Source organism: Eubalaena glacialis, chromosome 19, assembly GCF_028564815.1.
Source record: "Eubalaena glacialis isolate mEubGla1 chromosome 19, mEubGla1.1.hap2.+ XY, whole genome shotgun sequence".
NCBI lineage: Eukaryota > Metazoa > Chordata > Mammalia > Artiodactyla > Balaenidae > Eubalaena > Eubalaena glacialis.
Genome location: NC_083734.1, coordinates 56,840,845 through 56,853,201, shown reverse-complemented (window position 1 = coordinate 56,853,201; position 12,357 = coordinate 56,840,845). Strand labels below are relative to the sequence as shown.

Below are 12,357 nucleotides of genomic sequence, written 5' to 3'. Positions count from 1 at the left end.
TGAAGATATCCTTTAAGAATGAAGATGATATACAGAGTGAAGTAAGTCAGAAAGAGAAAAAGAAATACAGTATGCTAACACATATATATGGAATCTAAGGAAAAAAAAAAAAAAAAAAGGTCATGAAGAACCCAGTGGCAAGACGGGAATTAAGACACAGACCTACTAGAGGATGGACTTGAGGATATGGGGAGGGGGAGGGGTGAGATGTGACAGGGTGAGAGAGTGTCATGGACATATATACACTACCAAATGTAAAATAGATAGCTAGTGGGAAGCAGCCACATAGCACAGGGAGATCAGCTCGGTGCTTTGTGACCACCTAGAGGGGTGGGATAGGGAGGGTGGGAGGGAGGGAGATGCAAGAGGGAAGAGATATGGGAACATATGTATATGTATAACTGATTCACTTTGTTATAAAGCAGAAACTAACACACCATTGTAAAGCAATTATACTTCGATAAAGATGTTTAAAAAAAAAAAAAAAAAGAATGAAGATGATATAAAAGCAACTTTGACAACCAAAACCTGAGAGTATTTGTCACCAGCAGACCTTGTACTAAAGGAAATACTAAAAGGTGTTCCTCAGGAAGAAGGAAATGACCCCAGAAGCTAGAGACATAGGAAAAAATGGAGAGCAATTAAAATGGTAAGTACATGGATTGATATATATAGATATATAGATTACACACAGAGACCATTTAAGCATTATTAGCACTTTATAGTTTTAAAATATATAAAGAGAATTAAAATACACAACCATAGTAAAAGTTGGGATGAGGTAAATGAAGTTGAAGAATTCTAAGGGTTTGCATTATTTAAGATTAAAGTAACGCTTAATATTAGACTTTGATAAGCCATGGATGCATGTTATAATTTCTCATGTAACTACCCCCCAAATAATAGAAGTATAACTACCCAGATAATAGGAAGGAGGAAATTGAATAATAAAAAATCAATAATGGTAAAACAAGTCACTAGGAAAACATAATAATTATAAATTTGTGTGCATCTGATGTTCTAGCCTCAAAATTGATAGAACTAAAAGGAGAAATAGGCAAATCCATAATAATACTAGGAATTTTGTCACATCTTTTACTATTAAAAGGACCAGAAAACCAATAGGGATACTGATGCTTTTAACAACATGATTGGCAAATGTCATAACTGAAATGTGTAGAACGCTACATCAAAAAACTGCAGAACACATTCTGAATTTTTTTTTTAATTAATTTATTTATGTATTCATTTTTTGGCTGCATTGGGTCTTCGTTGCTGTGCGCGGGCTTTCTCTAGTTGCATTGAGCGGGGGCTACTCTTTGTTGCGGTGCGCTGGCTTCTCATTGCAGTGGCTTCTCTTGTTGTGGAGCACAGGCTCTAGGCGTGCAGGCTTCAGTAGTTGTGGCATGTGGGCTCAGTAGTTGTGGCTCGCGGGCTCTAGAGCGCAGGCTCAGTAGTTGTGGCACACGGGCTTAGTTGTTCCACGGCACGTGGGATCTTCCCGGACCAGGGCTCGAACCCGTGTCCCCTGCATTGGCAGGCGGATTCTTAACCACTACACCACCAGGGAAGTCCCACATTCTGAATTTTTAAGTGCATGTGGAAGTTACCAACATTGACCATGTCGTCCTGATCCATAAAGCAAGTCTTTAAAAACGTCAAAGGATTTAAATCCAAGCATAACATCTGATTATAGTGGAATCAAGTTAGAAATCAATAATAAAAAACGATAATTAGAAAATATCTGTATTTTTGGAAACTGAGCAACATGCTTCTAAATAACTCATGGGTCAGAGAAGACATCACAATGGAAATCAGAAAACATTTTGAACTGAATGATAATGATAATACTCTTTAGTATAAGGTGCAATAAGAGTCGTACTTAAATGGGAAAACATATGTATTAGCAAGGAAGAAATGCTAAAAATTGTTATATAAACATCCATCTCAGGAACTTAGAAAAGCAAATTCAACATAAAGAAAGTAAAAGGAAGGAATAACCCAAAGAAGTAAAAGCAATAATAAAGAGAAGAGCAGAAATCAATGACATAAAAAACAAACAAACGTACAATACAACCATCAAAACCAAGAGCTGATTCTTTTAGAAGGTTAGTAAAATGGATAAACTCCTAGAGAGTTTATTTCATCAAGAAAAAAGAAAATACAAAGGATATCTGGAATGTGAAAGGGAGCCACAACTACAAATCCTACAGTCTTTATAAGGATTATAAGTGCCACTCTTAGGAATATAGCCAAGGGAATTGAAAGCAGGGATTCAAACAGATATTTGTATACCCATGTTCATAGCAGCATTACTCACAATAGCTAAAAGGTAGAGGCAACCCAAATGTCCATCAACAGAAGAATGGATAAACAAAATGTGTTTATATAGAGACAGCAGGAACATTATCCAGCCATCAACAGGGATGAAATTCTGATACATGCTATAACATGGATGAACCTGAAAACATTAAGTAAAATGAGCCAGACTCAAAAGGACAAATATGGTATGATTTCACTCATACAAAATATCTAGAATAGAGATAGAAAGATAGAGATATCATAGAGATAGAAAGTAGATTAGAGGTTACCAGGAGCTGGAGGGAGGGGGGATGGGAAATTATTGCTTAGTGGTTACAAAGTTTCTGTTGGGGTGATGAAAAAGTTTTGGATATAGATAGTGGTGATGGTGGCACAACATTGTGAGTGTACTCAATACCACTGAACTGTGCACCAAAATGGTTAAAATGCCAATTTCATGTTATGTTAAAAATTATAAGTGGATAGGGGATTCCCTGGTGGTCCAGTGGTTAGGACTCTGCACTTTCACTACCGAGGGCCTGGGTTCAATCCCTGGTCGGGAACTAGGATCCCACAAGCTGCCCAGTGCGGCCAAAAAAAAAAAAATAGAAAGAAAAAAAATAAGTAGATATTATGAACAACTTTATACCCCCCAAATTTTTAAATTTAGAGGAAATGGACAAATTCCTAGGAAAACACCATTTACCAAAATTGACACAAGAAGAAATAGACAACATAATTTCTGAAAGAAATTGAATATGTAATTAATAACCTTTCCACAAAAGATTTTCTGGGCCTAGGTGGGGTTTTTTGTTTTTGTTTTTTTTTTGTCTGAGCAGCATGTGGGATCTTAGTTCCCTGGCCAGGGATCAAACCCGCGTCCCCTGCAGTGGAAGCGTGGAGTCTTAACCACGGGACCACCAGGGAAGTCTTCAGTCCTAGGTGGTTTTACCAGTATATTCTACCAAACATTTAAGTTAGAAGTAATATCAATCTTATTATTCCACATAAGTGATAAAGAACACTTCCCAACTTGTTTTATGAAGCTATCATACCTTAACACCAAAACTTGATAGGGACATTACATAAAAGGAAAATTACAGGCCAATCTCATTCGTGATCATAGTTGCAAAGATCCTAAGAAAATAGTAGCAAACTGAATCCAGCATATATAAAAAGCACAGCATGTTATGGCCAAGAAGTGTTCATTCCAGAATGCAAGGTTCGTTTAATAATTGAAAATCAATAAATATAAATTCACCACATCAGCAGAATAAAAGAGGCAAAGCTTATAATCATCTCAAATGATGCAGAAGAAGAATTAGATAAAAGTCAACAACCATTCCAGATAAAATCTCTTAGCAAACCAGGAAGAAAAGGGAGTCTACAGAATCTGATACAGGTACCTACAAAAAACTTAACAGCAAACATCATACTTAATGGAAAAATGCTGAAAATGTTTCCTCTGAGATAAGGAAATGAGAGAAGGATGTCTTCTGTTTACCATTCCTATCCGATAAGCGGAACCAAGCTAACTTTTTGGAGGAAAAGAGTGATATATTGTAAACTTTTCAGGGCAGGTATCCTGTCAGGCTGGAAGGACTGGGAAACAGAAACACTGACAAGAAGCTATCACAGTGATAAGAGTCTTCCGCTGCATTCATCCCTTTTTTCCTTCTCAGGGTCAGAACCACAGTGGGAAGCAACAATCTTTAGGATGACCAATCAGATAATGTTTGGATCACTCAGCTTCAGATTAAGGAGCCTTGAAGTATCTTTTACAACAACCCTGTTGATTCACAAGAGAACCATGGTCCCGAGAGATTAAACCAGTTGCCCAAGATCCCACTGCCACTTAGTTGCCATCTTCCCTCTCTGGTTGGTAATGCGAGTCCCCCAAGTCCACTGCAAGGGGCCCCAGGTGCAGCAGTGGCTCCGCCTCCTGGGATGAAGGCTCTGGAGCAAAGAATCTCTTGGGCGGGGCAGAACGCATCAGCACTGCAGCGTGTCCGGTGGCACACCTTTTGCCCTGCTGACATCACAGGCAGAATGCTGGGGCTGGTCACGGTTGAATTGTGACATCAGGGAGCAAAATTGCAGGCAGTCTCCAGGAGGGGGGCCAACTTGATGGGGAGACCGCAAAACAGCAGCCAAAGGGAAAGGTGAGAAGGTGGTCATCAAACCTCAAGAGATGTAAAGGGCTGGGGTGAGGGCACACTGGACTGATGGGGCTCCTCCCCGCACTGGTGAAGTGCGGGCAAGGCCCCTACACCTGAATGCCCAAGGGTTCTTTTTTCTCCCTCCATAGGGCAGCCAAGCCTCTGGCTCTTCTTGACATACAGAGAGTTTCACGTGAGTAGTTGTGCTTTGACCTTTCTTCTGAAGGGCCAAAGAAGTGGTTCCTTTCCCTTGTCACGATGTGACTTCTTCCATCCACCTTCTCATCCAGGAATTAGAACAGGGACAAGGAGAACAAAAGCCCCAATTTATGCCATGTGGGTTGACCGATGGCACAGTCCCTGTACCCCATGGGCAGACAGCTGCTTCCGAGAGAAGAACTGGTGTATCTCTCAAAGGGCCCCTCAACTCCTGCCTTGGCTTCAACACAGCTTTGCTCTGTCTTCCCAGGGCCAGTCCAGGACCAAGTCCCAGCCCTGCAGCCCCCTGCCCAGCCCTCAAGACCTCCCCAAGGCCAGTTCCTGATGAATGACAACAACAATCTCCCCACATTGGAGGACCAAGTCCTCTGCCCCATTTGCCTGGAGGTGTTCCGCAACCCGGTCACTACCGCCTGCGGGCACAACTTCTGCAGGACCTGCCTCCAGGGCTTCTGGGACCACCAGGCAGCTGTGGGAGAGACGCTCTGTTGCCCCCAGTGCCGAGAGAGCTTCCCCTCCAGGCCTCGCCTCTGCGAGAACGTCACCCTGGAGGAGATGGTGACCTGTTTCACCCAGACCGAGGGCCAGGCCTTGGGGGCCTCACAGAACCTGGCCGGGCCCAGAGACGTGCCCTGCAACTTCTGTGCCCCAGAGAAGCTCAAGTCAGTCAAGTTGTGCCTGCAGTGCATGGCCTCCCTGTGCGAGAAGCAGCTGCGCAGCCACTTCGAGGACCAGGTGTTCCAGGGCCACCAGCTGCTGGAGCCCGTGTGGGACCTCAAGAGCCGGCTGTGCCGGAAGTACCGCAAGCTACAGAGGCTGTACTGCCGCACGGAAGGCTGCTGCGTGTGCGGGGCCTGCCTGCTGAAGGAGCACAAGAACCACGACACCATCCCCCTGGAGGAGGAGCGTGCCAGCAAGGAGGTGAGGCCGGAGCTGGGGGGCTGCGGGGAGGGGGAGGGGAGGAGCCAGGGCACTCGGGAGTCCTCCGCGGAAAGTGAAAGTCTCTCAGAAGCTCTGGGCACACCTTTCCTCGGAGGAAAGTTATGCAGCCGTTAACAGCGATGGTCACGATGGGGCTTCCCTGGCGGTCCAGTGGTTGACACTACGCACTTCCACTGCAGGGGGCACAGGTTCCACCCCTGGTCTGCGAACGAGGCCCCCACATGCAGCGCTGCATGGCCAAAAAAAAAAAAAAAAAAGATGGTCACGAGGGTCCTGCCAGGACATGAAAAGTGCTGGCAAGTTGAATGAATAAGGATCCAAAATTATTTGTGATGATCCTATTTAAATTTTTTTTGCACAGAAAAAGGAAAGGCTGAAAGAGAACATATCAAAATACAAACATGTCATGTTCAGTTGGGCAAATCCCTCCCTTTTTTCTTATTTATTGATTGATTGATTGATTGATTTTTTTGGCTGTGCTGCGTCTTCGTTGCTGCGTGCGGGCTTTCTCTAGTTGTGTCGAGCAGGAGCTACTCTTCATAGCGGTGCACGGGCTTCTCATTGCGGTGGCTTCTCTTGTTGCGGAGCACGGGCTCTAGGGCACACAGGCTTCAGTAGTTGTGGCACGCAGGCTCAATAGTTGTGGCTCATGGGCTCTAGAGTGCAGGCTCAGTAGTTGTGGCGCACGGGCTTAGTTGCTCCGCGGCAGGTGGGAATCTTCCCAGACCAGGGCTCGAACCCATGTCTCCTGCGTTGGCAGGTGGATTCTTAACAACTGTGCCACCAGGGAAGCCCCCTTTTTTCTATTTTCAAATTTTGTTTACTGTATTTGTGTTGATTTTATAATGGAATACTTATATTTTAGACATTCTATCATGTATATTCTAGAACTGTGCTATTCCAACGTAGCCACCTGTTGATGGTCCCTGGCAAGAATGGAGCTTGTGCCGGAATGTAAGCCAACTCATCACACTCTTCAGTTCAGCTGATGCTTTTTTCATAGCAAGACTTTCTCAACAAAGGAAGCAGCGCGTTGATTTACAGTCTGGCAGGAGCTGCTTCTTTTGTTGTGGGTCAGCAACAGTTCATAGACAGGCCCTTGGAATAGCACTGTCCTCTAGTAGATTGTAAAACATGACAATGCCCACCTCTGGAATAGGTGAGACTAAAGGCTTACGTGGAACTTGGAAACATAATGCTGCCTGGGCCTGGCAGCGCTGCCCAGGGAGCCAAGTGCTCCATATCCTCGCCCCACTGCCTCTCAGGCTTCTCAAGTCACTGAACCCTCCGCAGCAGCTTCTTGTGATCTGAAACCCAGTGGTCATCACTGTCAGGAACAAAGAACCTGATACCTAAGAACGAGGAGAGAGTCTCTCAGGGAGTGAGAGAACAGGAGCAGAGGGGTGGCCCTCAGGGAATTCCCTGGTGGCCCAGTGGTTAAGACTCCGCAATTCCATTGCAGGGGGCACGGGTTCGATCCCTGGTCTGGGAACTAAGATTTCGCATGCCATGCCACATGGCCAAGAAAAAAAAAAAAAAAAGAGGGGTGGCCCTGGGCCATCTACCCTTTAGCTCTGCCCATCCTCATTCTCATTCAAACCTCTTAAGAATGTAAGAGGTGAGGACTTCCCTGGTGGCACAGTGGTTTAGAATTCACCTGCCAATGCAGGGGACATGGGATCGATCCCTCGTCCGGGAAAATCCCACATGCCGCGGAGCAACTAAGCCCGCGAGCCACAACTACTGAAGCCTGCGTGCCTAGAGCCCATGCTCCGCAACAAGAGAAGCCACAGCAATGAGAAGCCCATGCACCGCCATGAAGAGTAGCTCCCGCTCGACGCAACTAGAGAAAGCCCGCGCGCAGCAACGAAGACCCAGCGCAGCCAAAAAATAAATAAATAAATAAAATTGATTCTTTTAAAAAAAAAAAAAAGAATGTAAGAGGTGCGTCTCTTCTGGGCTTGATGTGGGGCTGCTTACAGAAGGGCTTCTGCTAGGGCACCTCTCTGAATCAGTGGCTCTCTCCTCTTCCACCCCACCCTCTCACCCCAGATCGAGGTTCGGAAGGTCCAGGCCAACGTGGAGAACCAGATGCTGATCATCACCTCTGACAGCCAAAAGCACCGGGGCCAGGTGGCTTTTCTCTCGGTAAGGTTGGTCCACCCCCAGCCCCGGCCCAGGCTGAGGGGACCTCTCAGGGCTTGGAGGGAATGGGGTGAGGCCAGGAAGACAGAGAAGGGATGCCTAGGTAGACGACAATGGCGGTACTGGCGTGGGGCTCAGAGATGCCTCTCTATACGCCCTTCCACCCCCCAGAAATTGATCCAGACAACTCGGGATGAGGTGAACACCTGCTTTTCGGAGATCATCCAGGAGATCAAACAGATGCAGATGAAGGTCTTGGATTTCATAGAGAAAGAGGAGGCGGCCGCCCTGGGGAAGCTGGGCGGCTCCATCCAGCAGAGCCACAACCGGCTCCTGAAGCTGGAGGGGGACAGCATCTGGCTCCGCACCCTGCTCGCCAACCGGAGCGACCAGCAATTTCTGCAGGCAAGGCCCCACCCTACCCCCATCTCTGCCCCAAGCCCATCACAACCTCCACCAGGCCACAGTGGCTGTGCCTTTGACATCCCTAACCTAAGATGTCCAGAAAACCAGGAGGAGGGGAGAAAGATGTCCAGGTTTGAACATGGGCAGCTTTTCCACCTGCCCCATGGTTCTGGGGACCGCTAAGCCCCTGGCGTAAGCGGGAGTTCCTGGAATCTGCTTGGGGCCTGGCTAACAAGTGGTATCGCCAGCCCCGCCCTGCATGCAGGAGTTCCCCAGGCTGAAGCACTTCCCGGCCTGCGTGGAACCCCTGATGGGCACCAACTGTGTGGAGAAGCAGAGCTTCCTCCAGCTGCCAGAGACCTTGGCAGAGCTCCAGACCCGGCTGGTGGACGTGGGTCTCAGCTTCATCAACCAGCTCTTCCTGAAGGGTTAGTTAGTACCTGGTTGCCTGGGACTCCTGGAGACTCACCTGCATTCTGGGTGTGGGACGGCCCTACAGGGCAGTGGTTGGGATTCCAGGCACTTGTAGAGAACCCTGCCTGTCTGTGTGCACCTTCCCCAGGTAACTCAACCTCCTGGAAGCCCATGCCTCTCTCTGGAAAGATGCTGGGCTGTGAAAGTGTCCTCAGCAAAGCCCCTCCATCTTCCCCAGGCATCAAGATGAACTCCTGTGAGGTGCTGCCCCCAGCTGTGGACAGGGAAACACTTCTCAAGTGTGAGTCCTCAGTACTGGGGTCCAGCCCCAGGGGTGGGAAGGAAAGGAACAGGGCCCTTGGATGCCTTGACTTACCCAGCCCTACCTCCATTCAGGCCAGGGCTCCAGAGAGGTGCCAGCCCTCTCCTGCCCTGACCTCGCACTCTGGACTGGAGACCTCGGAAGGACTCGGCCCGTGACTCCAAGGCCCTGATAGGAAGGGGAGAAGGCTGTCCTGTCCCAGCCCCATGGGTGGGCAAGGCCTCACCTACCACCCAGAGGCCGGCTCTGCAGCCCCCCGTGGCCCTGATATGGTACAACCCCTGCCCTCAGCTAGGTGCCTGCCGACCTCCCCTGGACTTTAGCCAAGCCAGCTTGGATGACCCAGTCCATTTCTTCCTCAGCCAATTTCCCTTTTCATTTAATGTCCCTGCAGCCCCTCTCCCAGGCTGGGCTAGGGGCCAAGTGATTCTCTAAGAAATCATTGGTGATTTCTCTGAGATCTCCAGGGTCAAGGTTGCATTGCCTTTGATGAACCCTTCTGAGCGACCTCCTCCAGGAGCTCTTAACTATCCCTCAGTCCCACTCAATCTTGTGTCCTGAACAAACAAAAAAGGAGATTATGTTAGGGTTTTGTGGGGGGTGGCAGATAGGAGGACTCTTGGTTCTCAACTTCTCTAGGAAGGCAGACCTTTGGACAGCACCCAACTCATCATTCCTCCGGACTATGTCAGCACCCCCAGGGGGCCACAGTTGGAGACTTAAAGAGGCGGGTATAGAGGGCCCACTCCTGGGAGCTGGGGGTGGAAGCATTCGGTGACTTCTGTGCAGAAGCCATGCGGCTTCGGCCCCTCCCCCCTCCGGGCCTCTAGTGCTCCCCCGGGGCCAATGGCCCTGGCCTCCTTTCCCGTCCCCCTTGCCCCAGGTTATTGCAGCCTGAACCTCGACCCCGCCGCGGCCAGTGAAGAGCTGTTCCTGCTCAAGGAGGCCCACTCGGTGCTGAACCTGGGCACCCTCCTGGAGCCCCGCGCCGCGGCGGCCCCGTCCCGGCGGCTTCAAGCAGTGGGCGCAGGTGCTGTGCTCGCGCGGCCTGGCGGAGGGCTGCCACTACTGGGGGGCCGAGGTGTCCAACTCGTGGGTGTGCCTGGGCGTCACCTACCGCCGCAGCCCCCCGCCCGGCGGCCGCCCGCGCCGCAATATCATCTACCTGCTGGGCCGCAACCCCTACTCGTGGTGCCTGGAGTGGGACTCGCTCAGGGTCTCCGTGTGGCACAGCAACAGGCAGACGGTGCTGCACGGCGGCCACCACCGCCCGCTCGGCGTGGCGCTCGACTGCGGCGCGGCTGCCTCTCCTTGTACGGCGTGGCGGGCGGCGTGAGCCTCCTCTACCGCTTCCTGGCCTCCTTCCTGGAGCCGCTCTACCCCGCGGTCATGGTCAGCAGCGGCGCCTCGGTCACGCTCAAAGCAGCGCCCGGAGGCGTAGGCGGCGGCCAATAAAGCTGGACTCGAGCGCTGGCTGGCCCGCTGGGAGGGGCGCGCCGGGGAGGGTGGCCGGCCCGCGGGGACCCCTGGCCCGTGGCTGAGGGGTGGGCGGCCAACCTGCCTCCCGACCCGCTGCCTGGACTGGACCTGCGGCGCCTGCCCAGTGGTCCCGGGAGGTCCTGGGAATCCCAGAAAACAGGCCGACCCCTTTGGCCTCACCATCACGGGAGAAGGGCTCTGAACCAGAATGGAGAGCCCCCGGGACTGGGGACGGCCCCGTGGCCTCCGGGGCGGGGGGGGGGGGGCGGTGGTTCCTGACCAGGATGCACGGCCTCCCCCGCCCTTGAGTTCCCAAACCCCATCAGAGGTTCTCCAGGTTGGTCCTGGCTACTCAGCACCAGGGCCTTGTTGCCCGAGAATGGGCGGGGCTCGGACCAGGTGGCTTCTCTCCGGCTCCTCCCCCGCAGGTGGCCTCTCTCCGGCTCCTCCCCCGCAGGTGGCCAGACTGAGAGTTGGCACCTGACCCACTGGGGTAGAGGTGTTCTGTCTGTGTTACTGGCCTAATTGGAGGCTGGGAAGTTAAGCCAAGGAATCCATGACTATCCCAGACACCCCCACACCCCCCCCAAAAAAAGGCTGAGGGCCTAGGTCCAGGCGGGGCTAGGGTCCCTGACCCTGCTGCCCAGCAGACTTTCTCACACAGCAGGTGTTTTACAGCATGGAGAGGGTGTGGAACTGAGGCTGTCCGGGCGGGGAAACCTTAACCGCCCTGCACCCTCCCCAGTGTCCCTGAAAGCTGTTTTCCTCGCCCCCATCCCTAAGCGGACGGCACTCAGTTCCCGTGGGTAGCACTGCCCGAAAGCAAAGGGGCTTCGTCCACATCCAGGCCTCTGCCATCTGACCTGCCCAGCAGGGTGTGTAGAAGTCAGCAGGAGAGGCTGGGCCTGGGCTGGGCCCCTGCCCTGCGACCCTGGCAGGAGTGTGACTGGGGACCCGGCCCCTCTGGGGAGGCAGCCTGGGCATTTCCAGCCTCAGCCAGTTACTTGTTCCTGCAGCTTCTCAGGTGAGGGCCTCAGTAAGGTTAATGATTGGCTCTGAAGAGGAAATGATACAAGTCACGGGGTGGGGGGGGGGGGGGAGAAAATCCCTGGGGCAACGTCATCCAGAACCAGGGTGTGCCTGAATTCCATCCCCGCCTGGCCTGTTCTCGGAGAAATTAGTGACCCTAGTTTCTCACTGGGGGGGCCGTCATTGTGGAGCCTGGCAGGGTGGCCGCGCAGCAGGTGTTGGGTGCGCTCTGACGGCCTCGCAGGGTGGGGTGCCCTTTGGCTGCCTTGAGCCTGCGCTGTGGCTCATGTTGACCTTCCTCCCTGGAGGCTCCGCTCAGCACCAGTCCTATCACTTTCATCCTCACAGGCTGCTACTGGTGTGGATGGGTAGGAATGAAATCTAAACTTTTTCCCTTTGTTCAACAGAAAGCTTGCACGCCAAAATGCTTAAATCTTGCCTCCTCGCCCCCAAAATCTGTTCCTCCTGGGCAAGAGGCTGCACACTTCCTAATCTATGGGCTGAGGTCAAGAAATGCTGAGGGGACTTCCCTGGTGGCGCAGTGGACAAGACTCCTTGCTCCCAAAGCAGGGGGCCTGGGTTCGATCCCTGGTCAGCGAACTAGATCCCATATGCATGCTGCAACTAAGATTTCGCATGCCTCAACTAAGGACCCGGCAAGCCGCAACTAAGGAGCCCGCCTGCCACAACTTAAGACCCAGTGCAACCAAATAAATATTAAAAAAAAAAAAAAAATGCTAAGAAGGTAACTGTGTAGCTGCGTGGATCTGAGTCCTTCCCCATCAGGGAGCTGACAAGGGGGGGCTACCCTCGCCAGTTCCTCCTGTCTGAGAGACACTTCACATGGTGTGTGATGCTGGAACGGTGATGCCCTCAGGCACACATTGGTGTGAAATCCATATCAGAAGCATGTCATTTGCTTTCTTAAACAGTTCCTGATTT

General features: G+C 51.1%; 1 protein-coding gene across 1 annotated transcript; it reads left to right on the top strand.

The window, feature by feature from the left end:
- Positions 1–4,577: 4,577 nt before the first annotated feature.
- Positions 4,578–10,870, top strand: LOC133080879 (E3 ubiquitin/ISG15 ligase TRIM25-like). The gene is given in 10 exon segments (XM_061176958.1): positions 4,578–4,653; positions 4,930–5,600; positions 7,674–7,769; positions 7,938–8,171; positions 8,437–8,599; positions 8,824–8,886; positions 9,791–9,903; positions 9,905–10,196; positions 10,199–10,344; positions 10,844–10,870. Coding segments are annotated over 10 exon segments (1,881 nt in total).
- The last annotated feature ends 1,487 nt before the right edge of the window (positions 10,871–12,357 follow it).